General features: G+C 40.9%; 1 protein-coding gene across 1 annotated transcript in view; it reads right to left on the bottom strand.

Moving 5' to 3' along the window:
• Positions 1–18,579, bottom strand: part of PAPPA2 (pappalysin 2) — a 300,507-nt gene that overhangs the window by 34,220 nt on the left and 247,708 nt on the right. The window contains exons 18-20 of the mRNA XM_068538389.1: positions 17,989–18,124; positions 15,796–15,905; positions 3,895–3,966 (exon numbers count right to left, since the gene is read on the bottom strand). Coding sequence (XP_068394490.1) covers positions 3,895–3,966; positions 15,796–15,905; positions 17,989–18,124 — 318 coding nt within the window. The remainder of the gene's footprint in view (positions 1–3,894; positions 3,967–15,795; positions 15,906–17,988; positions 18,125–18,579) is intronic.

Raw genomic sequence — 18,579 nt, 5'->3', positions numbered from 1 at the left:
ATCTGACGGTATAATGTGTTCATTGACGGAGTGAACACTCACTTCAATTATCACCCCACAAAATGAGGAAAACCCTCCCCGCCACCCATACTGGGAAAAGAGTGCACTCAATTGGCCAAGCATTTGGCAGAATAAGTCTTTGTTTTCTACAAAGTTATCACTGACTATTTGTGTGCTTGTCTATAATTTTAATGGGCACAGGTCTGGGATTAGGGTTAACAATTAGGAAACTAATGCAATAGCCCAGGTGAGAGATGTTGAGGCCCCAACGAGGGCAATGGTAGGAATGAGTAGAGCTCCTCATGACCGATTAGATTCAGCAGCTGTCTCCAAGTGATTTGCAAATTGTGGCTCTCAGAGGGTCTCCAGGGAATGGTTTGTTCCCCTTTCTTCCTTTGTTCTTTCCCTTTTCCCATCTTCAGACTTTGCATCTAAACACGTTGAGGTCACCCAGCAGCTCTGCCCTGCCTTCTGCTGCACTCATTCAGTAAGCATTCGCAGAGTGGCTAATAGCACATAACAGTTGCCACCACCCTATAAGCATCTACTATGGACCCGGAACGGCAAGATGCTTAAACATTTATGTCCATTATCACATTAATCCCTTATCACAACTCCTTAAAATGGCTGTGTTGCCCCCACTTGCCAATACAGATTAAGACACAAAGGCTTACACCACTCAGCTGACCCAGGATTTGAACCTATATTTGTTTAACTTCAAAACTTCTCCACCAACCAAATTACCACTCCCTGCCCGTTTGCAACTTACAAAAGAAATAGAAAATACAAGGAGTGTCTGGGTCAAGAAGGTGAAACACAAGAACCAACTAGAAAAATAGAATTTAAGGCATGAACAGGTTTCGACTCCAGATATGTGGTACACACGTGCTCTTGAGAAAATGGGAGCGTAAGTCACCACGAGAAGATGGCATTATTTACATCAGATGTTTCAGAGGGAACCTTCAGTGCTGTCTCTTAAAGAAAAGTGAGAGGCATAGATAGTGGAGAATTGAAGGCTAAAACTCTGTGGCCAAGGGGATAGGACACAAACAGAGGTGCAGAAGTGACACAACGCAGGCGTGGAGTGGGAGAGTGAGGGGATTGGTTCAATGCCTCGGCGTACTGAGACCAATAAAGAATGATGTACTTCACTCTTATGAGGTTGAATGTCTTAAGGGGTCATCTTAGAATTCAATTCGCTATTGGAAAGCCAAAAAAGAAAACCCATTTTAGACACTGGGGTACAAAGTATCAGATTTCTGTGCCACACGTTTTAAAACTTGCTCTCACCCACCTAACCCTCTTCGGTTTATCTTGCATCCAGGTCTGTTTCCTCTCCGTCTGTCTCTGACACTCTTTGGTTCTCCTTAATATATTTAGCTGACTTTTTTCCAGTAAAGAACTAAGTGCCTGCCAAGTTGCCCCTAGAACAGGCCAGTTTCAGCCGCTCTTGTCCTTTCTTTTCCATCCTCGTCCTCCCTCTCTGCATTTCTTATTACTTATTCCTTCACAATTGTTTCTACTTCTCCCCATGCGCCTCGCTCTGCCCAATTCCTTTTCCTTTTCTACAGGTATTGATTCTTCTTCTTTGTTGCTTCTGTCCACCCCTCTAAGTGTTTTTTTTTTTCTCTTCCTAGCCTTTGCTGGGAAACCAGAAGCAAAATCATGTCCTGTCAAATCTTGTCCTACCCAGAGAGTCACGGGAAATACTGTAGAATAATCAGAATGTGAATGAATAATGTAGGCTAGAATTATTCCTAGACAAATAAGCTTCAAATTAGGGATCCATAGTCTAGGAACCTTCTTGTCTGCTCCCATAGTGACCAGAGAGGTGGTTTGCAAACTTAAGCGGTCTTCAGAACCTCCCAGAGCCCTTGTTAAAACACAGATTGCTGATCCCCACCCCCCAGAGTCTCTGATTCAGTAAGTCTGGGATGGGGCCTGAGAATGTGCATTTTTAACAGGTTCCCAGGCAATGCCACTTGTTCTGGTCCAGGGGCCATGTTTTGAGAAGCCCTGGAGTGTGGGTACCAACAGGTGTGTGGTGGTCAAGCCTCAGCTGTGTGTGATAGCAGTTGGGCAGAGGGGTCATAAGAGGGAATGCAGGTTTGTTCCTTGTCACACCAACAAAGGGGCTGAAAGAAGCCTGGGAAGCTCTGGATAAGGGATCCAGAGCATGTGCTGGGGTGCAGCACGGAGTGAGGACAAATGGGGAAAGCTCTGTGTTGTAACCTTCTGGGAAACACTGAAGCCAGCTCTGAGCCCTGCCATCCACCCTCCCTCTTGCGATCACGCCTGGAAGCCACAGAAGGGAATTCTCAGGACCCCTTTGATCTCGCCAAAGTTCGCAAATCCTCTGTCTGTTTATCTCCTTCCTTCCCTGGCCTCCTCGTCCCCCTTGCTACCCCCTGCCCAGTGGATGAGTCACTCCCTCCCCTCCCCACCCCACTGCCATCTGTTTTTCTAATGATGGCAGGAGACGAGCTGCTTTGTTGGCCCACACGTAACAAAGCGCACTCCATGCTAGCATTTTTCCTGATGCACTCTCAGGATGCTATTTTATTGGTATCATTTCCCCACCCAGCTTTCCCTTTGTCTGAAACCCCACAATTTCCCCCTCTTTGGCCTCATGTAGATCCTAGTTTCCCAGAATTAGATCAAGAGAAACAGGGATACAGGAGAATCTAGGGACTAACAGGCATGTGGGTTGGGTGTGTATGCGGGGGGAGGGTGCTGGAAGTCAAGGGCAAGTTAAACAGCTCTCTCTAGCGCACTAGGCACAGCCAGAATTATTGAGCATTGCTGCTAAGTGGCTTAATTACTTCCAGTGAAAGACTTTGATGACAAAGCCTAACTCTAGCCTGAGACTACAGTATTTGTATCTGCTACTGGCTATACCCAGGGTGAGAGGGCTTAAATGGTGTGTGTGCGTGTGTGTGTGCGTGTGTGTGTGTGTGTGTGTGTGTGTGTGTATGTGTGTGAGTGTAATAGCTCCCATGTCAGGGTTCCTGGGTCAATCTCCCTCAGCAAGGCTCTGCCTCATTCTTGACTCTTCCTTGCAAAAACTCCTCTTAATCTAGTTAAGGAATTCACATCCCCCTGAGTCCCCCACTGCTAGGGGAATGCCTTGTGTGAGAAGTAAACAGGCTTCCTTGAGGTAGTAAAGGTCTAGTTTGGGTTAATCAACAGTGGACTACAGGACCTCCTCAGAGGTCGAAAACAGAGATGCCTGCGTGACCCAGGCAGTTGATGTCAATGAGAGAAGCCCAGTAGGTGAGAAGCTACAGAGTCTGGTGAGGACCACGCTGAACTGGAGGGCAGCTGCCCTTCTGGTGTTGTAGCTGCCGCTCAGATCCAGCTAACTGTTGCCACGGTTGTCAGATATTCTTGTTTTTTCAAGAGAAAAATCTTTGCACAAAGAGTTTTATATTTATTTTTACTTGGGGTGTGTGTGTGTAAAGTTACGTATACACATATGAATTTTATGTGAAAATCCCAATTTTTAAGCATTAGCAACCAAAACAAAATTGTTTTTAGACGCTGAGCTGGCCAAACCCCTGTCTGTGGGCCACTGATCTGCAAAACTCTGATCTAACTAAACTCCAGTGAGGCCCGGTTAGAGAATCCCAAAACCATAAATAATTCTGACTTGCTTTCAACTTTTATTAAGCCATTTAAAATGGAACCCTGGAGATTTTGTTAAAATTTAAAAAAAGGCAAAATCAGAAATCCTAATATCTGTAATTTGGGGATTGTGGAGCTAAATTTAAGAGATTACGCAAAGGACATAGGAGCTGGGAAAGGGCAAATATGGAAGCAGAAGGACGCAAGTCTCCATAAGTTGAGCAGAACAGAGAGCTCTGGTCTGCGTTTGGGGGAGGGGAGGTGGCTTACCTCACAGGACTGGATGCAGTGGATCAGGAGGGGGTCTGGGTGCCACTGACGCCGCCCAGTGCACACGATGCTCTGAAGGGGAAGACGGAAAGAACAGAAAACAAAAGCAAAGACACCTGGTCAGCGAGAGAAGGGGCAAATCCTGAGCTTACCCCACTAGCCCAACCCCTTCCCTGAGGAGCAAGCCCCAGCTGTGCTGCACGAAGAGGTCCAAAGCCATCGTCTGCTCTTTCCCGTGGAACTGCTAATTCTGCCAGGTGGAGCCAAGGGAGAATCTCTTAATGGAGGGCATCTTTCATTCTCTTCATCATCTTCACCCTCCCTGAGCTATCGAAATTTCCAGAATGGCGTAGGTGTGGTTAAAAATAGCATCCTCAATACTAAACTGTCTTTAATTTGGCTCTAGGCATAATATTGGTTCCATTTGTTTTGAAATTTTAAATAAAGTTACAAGAAACTGTGAGCTGGCTTGTGCTCATCAGGAAGGACCGTGGAGTTTTAAAGGCTGAGAAATAGAGCTTCATAAGAAGAGTCTTGAACTAAAAATGGATCTCAGGAATCCTAGATCACAAGATGTGAGGGCCCAAGCAAGGAGTGGGGGCCAAACTGCACTCTCTGCAACTCCTGTTAGCACCATTTATGCCCTCCTTGTGGGAAATAAAAGAGGGTCTACGCACTGGACAAATAAGCTTAATGTGAAACCACTAGGACTCAAAATGGCACCAACATTAAGATGGTGAGAGTGTGAAAATGTGTCTGTGTTAAAACACTGGTGACCTTCTCTGACCATTGACCAGGGCCCAATGACCATTTCCTGATGTGCCTTTAAACAAGTAGTCGTCTACTCTTTATGAATAATAATAACTCACTTTCATGGAGTTTTTTTTCTTTTAATTTTTGTATTTAAAGATTTCAAAAGATACACTTCAGGAAAAGAGAAAGTCCCAAAAGATGTTTCAAAGAGAAAAGGAAGTTAGTTCTCTTTATAACCTGCTACCAATCCACCCATTTGTGGACTTTCATACTCACATTTTAAATTCAGTACAATAGAAATTCAGGGAAACCAGAAGAAAAATGATGCATTGTGAGATATGAGTTTTACATAAAACAGCACTCCAGTAATTGAAAATTATACATTCTAGAATGCTAAGACTGTACAATAATCAGATTGGAGACATTTGCATATATTAAGCTGTAGGTATATGAGTATATACCTCAGAGTCAGTTATGAAAATGCGCATCTGCAGTATTTTTCTGGAGTTATATTACTATAAACTAAAAGTCCTCCTTCACAGCTTCCCTAAAGAGGAAATAAATACTGTAAACCCTAAACAATTTTTCTGATATTCAAAACTCTATACTGTAATAATGTAAAAGGCGACTTTGCTTAAATTATCATTGCAAAGACACAGACCTACTAGAGAATGGACTTGAGGATATGGGGAGGGGGAGGGGTAAGCTGTGACAAAGTGAGAGAGTGCCATGGACCTATATACACTACCAAACGTAAAATAGATGGCTAGTGGGAAGCAGCCGCATAGCACAGGGAGATCAGCTCAGTGCTTTGTGACCACCTAGAGGGGTGGGATAGGGAGGGTGGGAGGGAGGGAGACGCAAGAGGGAAGAGATATGGGAACATATGTATATGTATAACTGATTCACTTTGTTATAAAGCAGAAACTAACACACTATTGTATACTCCAATAAAGATGTTAAAAATAATAAATAAAAAGTTTTAAAAAATTACCATTGCACTAAAAAAAAAAAAAGAATAATCAAATATATACAGTCATTCCTTGATATCCACAGGGGGTTGGTTCCAGGACCCCCGCGGATGCCAAAATCCAAGGATCCTCAATCCCTTATATAAAATGACATACTATTTGCATATAACATCCTATTTATACTTTAAATCATCTCTAGATTACTTATAATACCTAATACAATGTAAAAGCTATGGAAATAGCTGTAAATACAATGTAAATGCTATGGAAATAGTTGCCTGAAAGCAGCAAATTCAAGTTTTGCTTTTTGAAACTTTCTGGATTTTTTTTTTTTTTTCTGAATGTTTTGTCACCAGATAATGGTAATGGTAAAATGCAGTAATTTGAACCCCTGAAATGCAAATACATGGCAACTTTATTCCTTCTCATGCACTGAATCCATTAAGGACCCCCAGTCCCCACCCTAGTCAGTCAGTCATTCAATTCAGACTAAATGTGGCACTCACTATGACCCAGTTTCCTCAGGGAGCAAGAGGGATCTGAAGATCCACCAATCCTGTCACTGCCCTCAAAGAACTCAAAGTCTATGGGGGGAGGTAGCTGGAAGTACATCAATTCCTCCACACGAAGGGGAACTTAGCCTCAGCACCCTCACATGACGACCATAGCCAGAACTTGCCAGAACACTCTGAACTGACTGGATCAGTTTCTCTTATGCCCTTCATACCTTCTACTCCATCCACCACCTTAATACATGCAGGAGTGTTGATCTTCTAATACTTGAGAAATTCTAAAACTACACTGCAAAGGAAAAAAACAAACAAAAGACAAAAAAACCTAAAAGAAAGAAAGAAAGGAAAAGAGTCTGTCTGTATTTACTTTTAATTCTTTTTCTCCAGTGCTCTTTTTTTTTTTTTTAACCACAGACCCTTTTTGTTTTCTTTTGTGAACATCTCTCCAGATTAATGTTCTGTGGAACTCACTTTAGGAAATGCTACTCAATACTTATATGATGGAAACAACACATGTGCATTTTTTTTCATATAACAGCTTCTTCATGTTGCTCTGCTGAAGCAAATTGAAATTACCATTTATTGTGAAATTTGTGATCTCTCTCTTTCCAGTCTTTTTTTCATCACTGTTCCATTTGTAGTACTAGCCTCTACATCTCTACTCTGCATCAGTAGTGGGCCTTCATTTTATTTTATATATATATATATATTTTTAACATCTTTATTGGAGTATAATTGCTTTACAATGGTGTGTTATTTTCTGCTTTATAATAAAGTGAATCAGCTATACATATACATTCTCCAGTGCTCTTTTCTCTTATTGTTTCCAATTTATTTTTTACACCTTTGTATTTTTTTTTTTTTTTTTTGTGGCCACACCATGTGGCTTGCGGGATCTCAGTTCCCCAACCAGGGATTGAACCTGGCCCACAAGCCCGGAATCCTAACCACTAGGCCACCAGGGAGCTCCCCTACATCTTTGTATTTTTATGTAATTTAATTTTATTATTATGTGATACATGTTCAAAGTATAAAATCTAAAAAACATAAAAGGATACACAATCTCCCCAACTACTCAATTTCTTGCATACTATTTTTAGTTCTTTTTTATGTCATTACAGAGATAGTCTATGAATATACATACGTATATAAAATTATTTATTTCCTCAAAGTATAAAATACTATAATTTTATTTAGTGCTTTAGTTTATTGTTTGATTGTCTAACTTTATTTCACTTCATAACGTTTCTTGGTGTTCTGTTTATTTTATGGTATATGGGTTGCTGCATTCTATTGATTGCATATTATTCCATTTCATGGATGTACCTTAATTTACTTAATCAGACCCATATTAATGGATATTAAAGTTATTTTCAGTCTTTCGCTTTAACAAACAAAGCTTATGTATAAATCATTTTATACATGTGCAACTACATCTGTTCAATAAACTCATGATAGTGGAATTGACAAAACCCATCTCAATGAATTTTGTAATATTCTATAATTCAGTCTTAAGACTAATTCAGACTGGCAACCTCCTTGATCTCTGTACAGATTACAAAAGTTTCTGGTACCTGTGTCATATACCTTCCTAGACTGCAAAATCCTTGAGAATAGGGACTCTCTCCCGCTCACACGTCTTATTTCAGTGACTTAGAGAGAGACAATGTTCAACAAGTACTTGTCAACCGTTAAATAGGTTGTTGTATCTTTAGGTTTCTTCTTTATCTTCTGGCCTATGAAAGTCACTCATCTCATATGAAAAGATCTGCATATAGAAGTAATTGAATAACTACTTACTGATCAAAATTGGAGGAAAATTTCAAATGTTTTTCAGATCCTACATTTTATGGGCACATTTGTGGTAGCGAGGTGAAAGAGGAAAGTGAAATGGGAGGAAAACTAGTGAGAAGTTGGCATAGAAGGGCTAGCTCCTGGTGAGGTGTGTTAAATTAATTAAACAAGGAGGCCATTACACTGAGGTGGCTCTAATGCCATGGTGGCCTGTGGCAGCAAACCAAAATCTAAGCCTGTCAATGTCTCAAGGTTATGAAATTGAAACCAAAGGGCAATCAGTCATGAACAACCAACTTGGCTTTAAGCTATAACCAATCAATAATTTCCTTACTTTGCTTCTGCCTTTTCTCTATAATCAAGTCTCTCCCCAGCTGCTGTTGGCGGAGCACTCCTAAACCCAGTTTGGCACTACCTGATTTGAATTGATTTTTGCTCAGATAAACTCATAAAATATTTCATATGCCTCAGTTTATCATTTAACAGTTCAATATGATTTTCTTATTTTCTGGAATATTTTTGACAAATTATAATCCTATATATTACATTTGAAAAGCTATAGAGAATAATTGAAAAAACAACCTTATATCCTCTGCCCAGCTTTATCAAATCATAACACTTTGTTTTATCTGCTTCCAGAGTTTGTCACTAGAGATTCAATTAATGTCCCTTATATATGTCCCTCCAACATCATTCTCCTTCCATCCTCCCTATTAGTAACAACTATTCTGAATTTTAAAATTATTATTTCTATACATTTGTATATAATTATAACTATAGTTGTTATACTATTAGCAAGCCACTTCTCAGATGAATCAATTGTGAAAACTAAGGGCCAAGGATTTGTTTTAAACTTTTCAAAAAGAAAAAGTTCATGAGAAAACCAGTTTAAAGATTTCCTCTTGGTTGGACTATTTTAATTTTTTTGAAAAAGCAAGGGAAAAAAGAGAAGAAAGGAAGAACAAAGGGAGAGCAGAGATGGGAAAGGAGAAGATGGGGTGGGGGAGAAAGGAGGGGAGAGAGAGAGAGAGAGAGAGAGAGAGAGAAGGGAGGGAGGAAAGAGGGAAAGAAAACCAGTTAAGGGTTATTAGGATGGTCATAGGGCTGTATGAAGGCTGTTGCCTGGTTAAATGTGTTGTTAAAGGTCACAAGACTGATGGTTAGCCAACATTAAGGTCTAATACAAAATTGCTCAATTGTTTTTTTATCAGGAATAGTTACTTGACAGAATGGGCTACTAATCACATCAGATCACAAAGTTCTGCTCCTGCCCAGGTTTGTGATGATCTCCTTATTACCATATATGTATGCAGCCCTAAATAAAATACAGTGCTATTTTGCATATTTATTTGGACCATAGCACATTACCCTGCAATATACTTTGTGGTTATTCTTCCCCCATCCTCCAAGACACTCTTGTCTACTCTTCTCTGGAGAAGAGGGAATTGATGCCTGAGACTTACTCAAGCAGAGAGGGAACAATGCCACGTTTTAAACAGATGAAAAAGATTTTTTCATGACTCATGTCTGAGGGATTTGTTCTCCCGTGATGTGTGGCAAGTGTCACTGGAGCTGTTACACACAACTGCACCCATCAAGAGGACACTTGGGGTGGGGGGAGGGGGAGGATTAGGAGATGAGGGGACAGACGGGAGGGTGAGACCATATAGTGGGAAACTGTGACTTCTGGAGGCTATTATCTTCTTTTTTTCCTCCTATTTTTCTCTTCCTCTTAAAACATTTTGATTTTATTTAAGGAATTATTAATCCTTTGGGGACCAACTTGGGAAAACAAAGTCAGAAATTATAAGGTTTGTTTTGACTGAGCAATTCTGTTGAAGAGCTGGGGAGCTGAGAGAGGGTTCCATGCAGTGTTGAGAACTTTGCAAACCTAACGTGTGTAGCCACAGGAAAATCTCATTAATTTGGACCTCACTAATTCCTAATTATGATATACTTTAAAAAAAAGAAAAAAAGGATTATCCAACCTGGGAAAACTGAATTTATGAAGCAGACTAATAGGGGAAATGAGATGTTATGATGGATATTTTGTATTTCAGAAAGAAACATCTTCAAATACAGTTTAGAAAAACTCATTTACATGCAAACAATTGCCTTATTATGTGCAAAACAAAACAAAAAATCTCTCCATGAAATCTGGTTCTCAAAAGACCACTTCTTTATAACGTAAGTCAAAATGTCAATTTTCCTATTTTAAACAGGAAAGTCACAAGATATAATAAAACATTCTCTAGACACAGTGGTTAAGGGACAATAAGAAAAAATCAACCTTACATAGGCTTTCCGGAAAAATCCAAAGGTTTGCCATGAGAAATGGCTCTGTGGAGGTGGGAGGCATTGTCTTCTTCGAGCTCTTTGGTTCACACAGCAACCTCGTTCTGAGCAACGGGTGAAATGAATCATGCATTGAGGAAGACATAATTCCTACCCCCAAGACTCTTACAGTTTGGTGTTAGAATGACAGAAAAAAGGAAGAAAAGCAGAAAATGAAGAAGAGGAAAAGCAGGGATGAGAAAAACACTAAATGCTCTCAGCGGAAGTCCATGGGGAACTCTTCCTACACCCTCAGCTCAGACCCCTTAGATATGAGCAAAAGTACTGATTGGGCAGTTGGCTGTCTCCTGTCTGTCCCAGCTGCCAGTTTCCACTGCTCAGTCACCCTGACTAGCAGGGATTTATTTGACAGCCAAGAAGCCCTTTTGTTTGGCATGGTCTCTTTTGTAGGGATACGTCTCTGCTGATGCCATCACCATAGAAAGGTCTAAATCCCTGGGTGCAGTAGGTGAAGGAGGAAAACGCCATTACAGCAACAAAGGCCCAGAAAGTCCATTTGGGAATTTCAAATCCTTACTTCATGTTTCCTACAGCCAGCATGCCCTTGAAACATTTAGAAATAATAGTATATGTTCATCCTTACTCTCTTCTGAGTCTCCTAACCAAAGCCGTTAGAAATTGCTTCTTCAGTCAGAGGTGTCCAAGAGGAAGCACTGAATGGCCACTAATTGTCTTCCCAGTCCCATTTGTAAAAGGCACAGAAAAAAACAAATGACCTACACACCTCTATCTACACACACTAACAAGCAAAGCATAGAACTGATAGAACAATATTTTTCTTTCTTATAGATAGCAGGTGATATCTTTTCAGAGAGGCTGGAAATTTCCAAAGGTAAGATTTGTACTAAGTGAACTTAAATTCCATTTTTACATAATTCAGAACTATGTGCTAGAAACTGTGCAAGACATTGCAAAAGTGTTATTTTGAATTTTTATAACAACACTTCAAGATAGATAATACCATCCTCATTCTTGCTGTTGAGCAGAGGCTCCAAGGGGTAAGTCATATAGTATTTGAACGCAGGAGGACCTCACTCTTCTTTTGACAGTTGCCACTTGGAGTTGTTTTTCATCAAAACCCCAGACTACCTAAATCCTCGGAAATTCTTCCTTTAATGAAAAGTATATTATTCTAGGAGTCAGGTATCATGTTCAGGAATAAAAACCAGTAGAACCCCCAGAGACAGGCACATAAATGTTATAGGAACCTAAAACGTATACTTGATTGTTCTTTAAAAACAAACTCTTTCACAACAAGGAAAAGCAGTATTACAGGGAAATATCTCTCTAAATTATTTTTGTTAGACTTCACGGGGAGGGAAGGGAAATGTGGGAATGAGGAGGTTCTCATAGTTGGGGCAAGTGACTTCTTTTCTATTTGATAGGCAAACTAACCCAAACATACACCAGGGGGAAAAAAGGACTACAGCCAACAGGGTGATTCAGGGGAAATCACTGAACTTGGAGTCAGAAAAGTTGGCTGCACTGCTCTCTCCATTTCTTGAAAGCTGTGCAACCTTGAACAGATAATCCGACAACATCTAATTTGTCAGGAAAATAAGGATAATAAAATCTTCCTTTCTTAGTTTATTGGTTTGTGAGAAGATTCAAATGAAATGATAAATTTCCAAAATATATATATTATGTATATATACACAACTTTGAAAGCAATAAAGTGTTATCCAAATGTAAGATATCATTTTTATTACAAAGAATGAAGTCATTGGAAGCAGACTAGAGAAAATGATGCAATTTAATCCATTGCTCTGTAGTCTTGCCAGATACCAGGTATTTGAAGTATGGGAGATAGCAAGGGTTTACATGAAATAGGAGATCATCATTTACTAAACAAATGAGCCAGGCTCCAAATAGGTGTACTTGTACTTAAAATATTTATGTTGCCAGTATTTTATTTTATAATAACAGTGTTTCGCAAAGCATTACAGTGGAATTACCTGGGGTGCTTGTTAAAAAATGCACACCCCAAGGCTTTGGCAGTCTCTCTAAAGGGGGGAACCCAGGTCTGCTCCCTTTACAAACTGCCCAAGTGATCCTGAAGGACACCAAAACTTAAGATTGAGTACAATATGGAACATCCTTCAAGATAAATCAATGTAAGTTACAAGGTTTTTACTCGAAGAAGACTTTCATTTAATACAACTGCTTTGGTGTATAAGGCATTTCTCCTTCTTTGTGAGGACAAGCTTAGATTTCCCACCCCTCAAGAGCCACTGAGTGCCACAAAATGGGACCATCTATGGTTGGGGCATAATCTCATCTCTGAGGACCTGGGTACATAAGGGCAATAGCCTCATCATTATTTCCTTTGCTTCCACTGACTTCTTTTTCTTGACTAGACCATAGTCATGATAAATGCAGTGATACAAATGATAACATTTGGTGTTTGGTTTAAGAAGAAAATAAATTCTGCATTTTCTTTCTGGGGTGGGCAACTTGAAATTGACAAGGATATAATTATACATAGCAATATGAAGCTGCAGCAAGTACTCCCAGTTTGAGGAGAAAATATATATTTACTTTCAAAGTAGAAAATGATGCTATAGCAATTTCTTTGCTTACTCAACCAACATTCCTAAGACACCTATAATTTGCCCAGCACTGAAAAAGGAACTAGGAATGTAAACATGAACAAAATACTATGGAATAGAGGTAAATAAATAATAATGACTCCCCCGAAGGATAGCTGAGAAAGGGGAGGTTTTAATAAAATAGAAGATATTGTTTTCCAGTTTGGAAATAGTCACGCCTCTGTTATTGGTATCCCTGCTGTCGTCACGAAGAAAAGTGAACTGCTCTTCTCTGAATGTCCCATTTGGAAAGCAGAGGTGGGAGACCCCCCCCCCCATCACTGGAAGGCCTGCACTCTGGCCTGACAAACCCTACATGCATCGATTGTGCCCATCGGATGTCTTGTTGGGTAGATGCTGAAGTGATTGTAGAAGGGTTCCTGAAGCAGTTCATTTCTCAAGTGGAACAAATGGATCGTAAACATCCCAAGCCTTTCCCCCTTTAGCTGCTTATAGAGAAAGAGAAGTCTTTCATCATAAGAAGTTGAGTTCAAGGGACTGACAGAAAGAGTCTAGACCATCTGGCACTCCGTGAACATGAGGCAGAAGTTCTTTATCCAGGTACTGTAATTCCAGCTAAAGCTTCACAACAGACTGTGGGAAATGGGACAGAAAGTTTAGAAAGGCTGGGATGGGAGAACCAGACAAGGTGTTTTTCTGGCTTTCTCCTTCCTGCTCCATACGGTCTTCCCAGCGCCCTCCCACTCGCGGTGGGCCCCCTTTTGCATAGTGTTCTCATTGGGTTCAACATCCTAAGAGGGGTCGCCATGCCCTACAGGATCTCGTCCACCTGCCGCTGCCCTATCTCATCCTTCTAGCTCCCATCTCCCCTCTCCCTCACCACCGCAATACCCTGGTTTCAGACACATAGAACTTCTTACCATTCCTTATCCTCTAGAATTTCCCCCTCGATCATAGTTTAAGACCCAGAGGGAAAGCTTCCTGGTCTGTTGATCCTTCCCCAACTCCCCAAAGCTCCTGAGCAGAAGAATTAGATGCTTCCTCTTGGGTGTTCCCACAGCTCTTCTACCACAAGCAAGCCATTTCCCATGTTGCATTATTATAAATGTTTGTTTTCGTGGGCATATTATAAGTCTTGTAAACAGAAGGACTCTCATTTTTTTCCTTTTCATGTTCCCAGCATTTAGCACAGTTCCAGGGCACATAGTAAGCCCCAATAAGTGTTTGCTGAGTGAGTGACTGACTGAATTAATAGAGTCATGCTACTCCCACCCCCCCACCCCAAAGCATACTTAAGAGTATTTGTTCCTGATCCTCCTGCTTTAACACACATCCCTGCCAATAAGACAGCACAATTAGCCTGTGAGGGAAAAGGAGCAATCTGAGAATGATTTCCGAATGAAATGTGGTATATATCTCTAGCGTCCATCTCTTGGTGACTCTGTGGGAATAGCCTTCCAAGGTTTTTGTTTATTAGACAGTCTAATAAAGCAACAAAGCTCTCAGGCTTTCTGATATCCCCACCCTCCCATTCTAAGAAGAAATAACTTCCTGACTACAAGATCGTCTCCATTCACATCTTATACAGCCTTTTCTTTCTCTTTTTCATTTACTCATTTCACAAATATTTATTGAGCACTTATTACATACCAGTTAGTGTTCTAGGATCTGGGGCTATAGTAGTGAACAATAATCCCTCATTGACCTTTTTATTCTAGTGGTGGAAAGAGACTTACTAATACATAAGATAAATGAGTAAAATATAAAATATGCATGGTCATGATAAGTCCTAAGGAGAAAAACATAAAAGAGGGAAGGGAAACAAAGTTTTAGGGGAGTTAAAATTTTAGATAGAGTAGTCAAAGGAGGCCTTCCTGACATTTGAGTAAAATTCTGAAGGAAGCAAAGGAGCAAGACATGAAGATACCCAGGAGAATAGCATTCTAGGCAGAGGGAACCACGGGGCAAAAGTCCTGAGGTGGGAGTGTGCCTGGCATGTTCAAGAATTAGCCAAGAGCCACTGTGGCAAGATTAGAGTGAGCCAAGGAAAGCATGTGGGAGAGAAAGTCAGGAAGGTAAAGGTGGTCAAAGGAGGCCATGGAACTGAGAACCCAGGTGTGGGAAGGACCCAGTGTGTGGATGTTGAAATCAGTAAGAGTTATGCCAGGAATATTAGGTAAAGTGACTGTGAGCCAGGAGCTAAAGTGGTTAAAAAATCGGGGGAGGGAGTGAACTGAGGGTCAGAAGATGACAGCTGCACTGAGGGTGGTGAGTGCTTTATTCTGTTGGCATTAGATTCAAATGTGGGTGATTTCAGGGAGAAGGCAGGGAGAAGAGTTTGGAAGTGGCATTGAGGAGACAGGAGGACATCTGCTCCTCTCCCAGGCCCAGAGACAGGAGGGGTGTGAGAGAGAAAGTAGGAACCAGTGGACCCTGCAGGGAGGCAGAATCCTCAGGGTTTCAAATGAGGATGAAAACGAATGGAAAGCTCAGAGATGTAATGGATCTCGCTCATGACTGACTTTGAATATCAGAGGGTCCAGAGAGGATTTTGGGGTTTAGAGAGAGTGGGAAATGGAGGCAGGAAAGGTAACTTTCCTTACTTCCTCTAGTCATTCTCTCTCAGTTTTCAGTTTTATTTTCATCTTTTCTAATTTATCTTCCTATTTTTTTATTAGTGGTAATTTTCTCTTTCAATTTCTTTCCTGTATTATCATTCTTTATGTCTCTGAGTCTTCCTTCTATATTATCTTTTAAACTTTCCTTTGGATATTGGTCATCTTTTTTCTCAAGCTTTTCTCTTTTTTCTTCTTGATTTTCAATCCTTCTCTCTAGGAATGATCCATGTGGTTGTTTGCTCTAAGGATGCTTTGAAAGCCTCTGAAATTACTCCAGGGAATATGCTGCCGGTTGAGAATTGTTCAGCAGTCTTACATCCTCGGCACATAAAAATGATCCTTTCCTCACCTGGACTTTGACAGGTTCCATCCAGTGCTCCAGAGTGTCAGCAGTGACGTTCTCAGGAAGGATTACGGGATCGCTAGGGGGGATTATACACGATGGGGAACACACTGCACCTGAAGGAACAGAAATTTACAAAAGATACTTGAACTTCCCACATCTCAGTCTTTTACATCTTGGAATCATTAGCTTTGATTTTTCTTTCTTTTTTTTTTTATTGTTTTTTTCTTTTCTGCTCAATTCTTTTTTAAATTGATTAATTAATTAATTAATTAATTTATATTTTTGGCTGCTCTGGGTCTTCATTGCTGCACACGGGCTTTCTCTAGTTGCGGCGAGCGGGGGCTACTCTTCATTGCGGTGCTTGGGCTTCTCATTGTGGTGGTTTCTCTTGCTGTGGAGCACAGGCTCTAGGCACGTGGGCTTCAGCAGTTGTGGCTCGTGGGCTCTAGAGCACAGGCTCAGTAGTTGTGGCGCACGGGCTTTGTTGCTCCGTGGCATGTGGGATCTTCCCAGACCAGGGCTCGAACCCATGTCCCCTGCATTGGCAGGCAGATTCTTAACCACTGTGCCACCAGGGAAATACAAAAACAATTGCTTTCTACGTTGTAGGTCACCTCATTAACATGGTCATAGGCAGGGTCGATACTCATCTACTGTGTACCTGTAGGGATACTCCTACACTAACTAGTAAAGAGCCACTTCCTCAAGTTAACTCCCTTGGCCCAAACGCCCTTTCTCCTTCTAGTCCAATATAACCCCTCCTCTGGAATCCCTGAAGCTCTGTATGACTCAGCAATAAGAGATCTAATTCCTGGTCTCGTAGACCTCCAATACCCCACTCCAGGACTCTGGCCAGCCAAAGTCTACCTGGATTGGTTGATGCCTTTTAAGTACTTTTAATACCATTTCTGTTCATATGATTTCCTGGAAGCTTATGACTGCAACATCTACTACCTAAGAACTTTACTAGCTGGGGAAAAAATGGCCCAGAAATCATGAAGGTGGATTTATAATGCCCGCTAGACTGAAGATCATTACACAGGCAGCCAAGAAACCTATGTGATTAAAAGAGGAAACAAGGGGAAATCAGAAGCAGAGATTTTGGTCATGTGTTGGCCTTTTAAAGGAAAATCTTGCTTTATTTCTCTGTATGTGGTGTCTTAAGTATCTTCTAAAATTCTATTCAAAGAAGGCGGACTCTCAGGGTTCTCTATTTCCTCATCTAAAGATTTTGATGATCTCCAAGTTGCTTTTCAGCTCACACTTACTTCTATTAATGTTTTTTGCTGACTTACATGACTCTTAAGGACTCTATATACGTGTGTGTGTGACATATTAATGTAAAAATTAGAGGGTGGGGAGATAAGAATTTTCTCATGAGACACCACACAAGACGCATGATCTCAGCATTCCGCTACTCCTTGCCTGACCTTAAGATTTCTCAGTGCAAAGAGCAACTTGAAGATGGTAAAGAACATTCTCAGAAACTAACAAGCTTTCTCATTAACTCAAATTATACCTACTGGCATTACAAACGTTAGAATGACTTGGAAAATTACTCCTTGCTTGTACAATTCAAAACTTCGGGTTAATCTCACAAAGTTTTCCACAGACAGCATCTCTTTTCTATGATGCTTAAGTCCAGCCAGAGCAAATTTAAGTCAACTTGACTTTCAATCGGCCCTGGCCACAGAGACTTTTAATTTCAATGACTGCATTAAGAAGTTACCCCTAGGTTCTGGAGCCTAATCCCCTGTACAGAAGGAATGGCTGCTGAGCCAGGCAAGCAAAGGCAGTTTCAAATTGTTCCTTTCAGGAACTCTCTGCTCCAGTAACAACAGCAGAGAGAAGCGAGGAGGCGCCCAGCACATGCGTGGTGTGCGTCTACACATTTCCACCTTTCCTCTTAGAACTACTACTCCTGCCACAAATCAATCCACTTTTCAGCCTGCTGCGAAGTGGGTAACGTGACCAGACACTATGCAAATGGCTCAGCAGCGGCAACAACATTACACATGAGTGGAGGAATAAAAAAAACACAAATTTGCCATAAATTTCATTTTTACTGAAGCAGCTAAGAGTTAACTTGAATTTCTATCCACTCCTCAGGGAGAACAATGAATCTGATTCAAGATCCAGCCAGTCCTAGTTAAGGATTACTTGGGAGCAGAAGTCAGCATCCCTTCCCAAACATACCAATCCTGTATCCCTGTTCACACTTGTACTCCACGAAATTCAGCTCCGAGGTGGGTGGTGGGCATTCCCCTTGCAGGTTCTCACATAACTTGAACTCCTCGGTCCACAGTCCCTCCTTCGTGCAGAGGATGGGAAGCTAGAATATCAAAAGTCAAACACATGTACCTTATTGTTTTGCTAACTTCTTTTAGAGTGGGGGAAAAGGTGGTCTGATTAAATGGTAGTGTTCTCCAACTTCTAGAACCTGGACTAAAAGACAATATTGAGATAATAAACCATGCTGTTTCTGACCACCGCCTCCCCCCGCCAAAAAAAAGTCAAGACAAGTTTTTGCTGTTTTGATGTGAAGGAATCATGAACAATTTTGTCATTAATAAAATTCATTAACAATGTGTTTTCCTTTGGATGTAAGGACACGGTGAGCTATCAACAGTAGCCCATGTATTCTGAGATAGTTTTTGGAATTTTTTTCCCCGATGGTGTTGTTTTGCATTGATCCAGCCATACTATCCCACAGATGCTGCTTGTGGCAAATGTCAGATTTTTTTCAAGATGAGTTTGAGCCCGTAAAACTAATTCATAATTTTTCTG

The sequence above is a fragment of the Eschrichtius robustus genome, chromosome 3, assembly GCF_028021215.1.
Source record: "Eschrichtius robustus isolate mEscRob2 chromosome 3, mEscRob2.pri, whole genome shotgun sequence".
NCBI classification, from domain to species: domain Eukaryota; kingdom Metazoa; phylum Chordata; class Mammalia; order Artiodactyla; family Eschrichtiidae; genus Eschrichtius; species Eschrichtius robustus.
The sequence above is the reverse complement of the archived record's forward strand: the minus strand, read 5'-3'. Positions and strand labels throughout refer to the sequence as shown.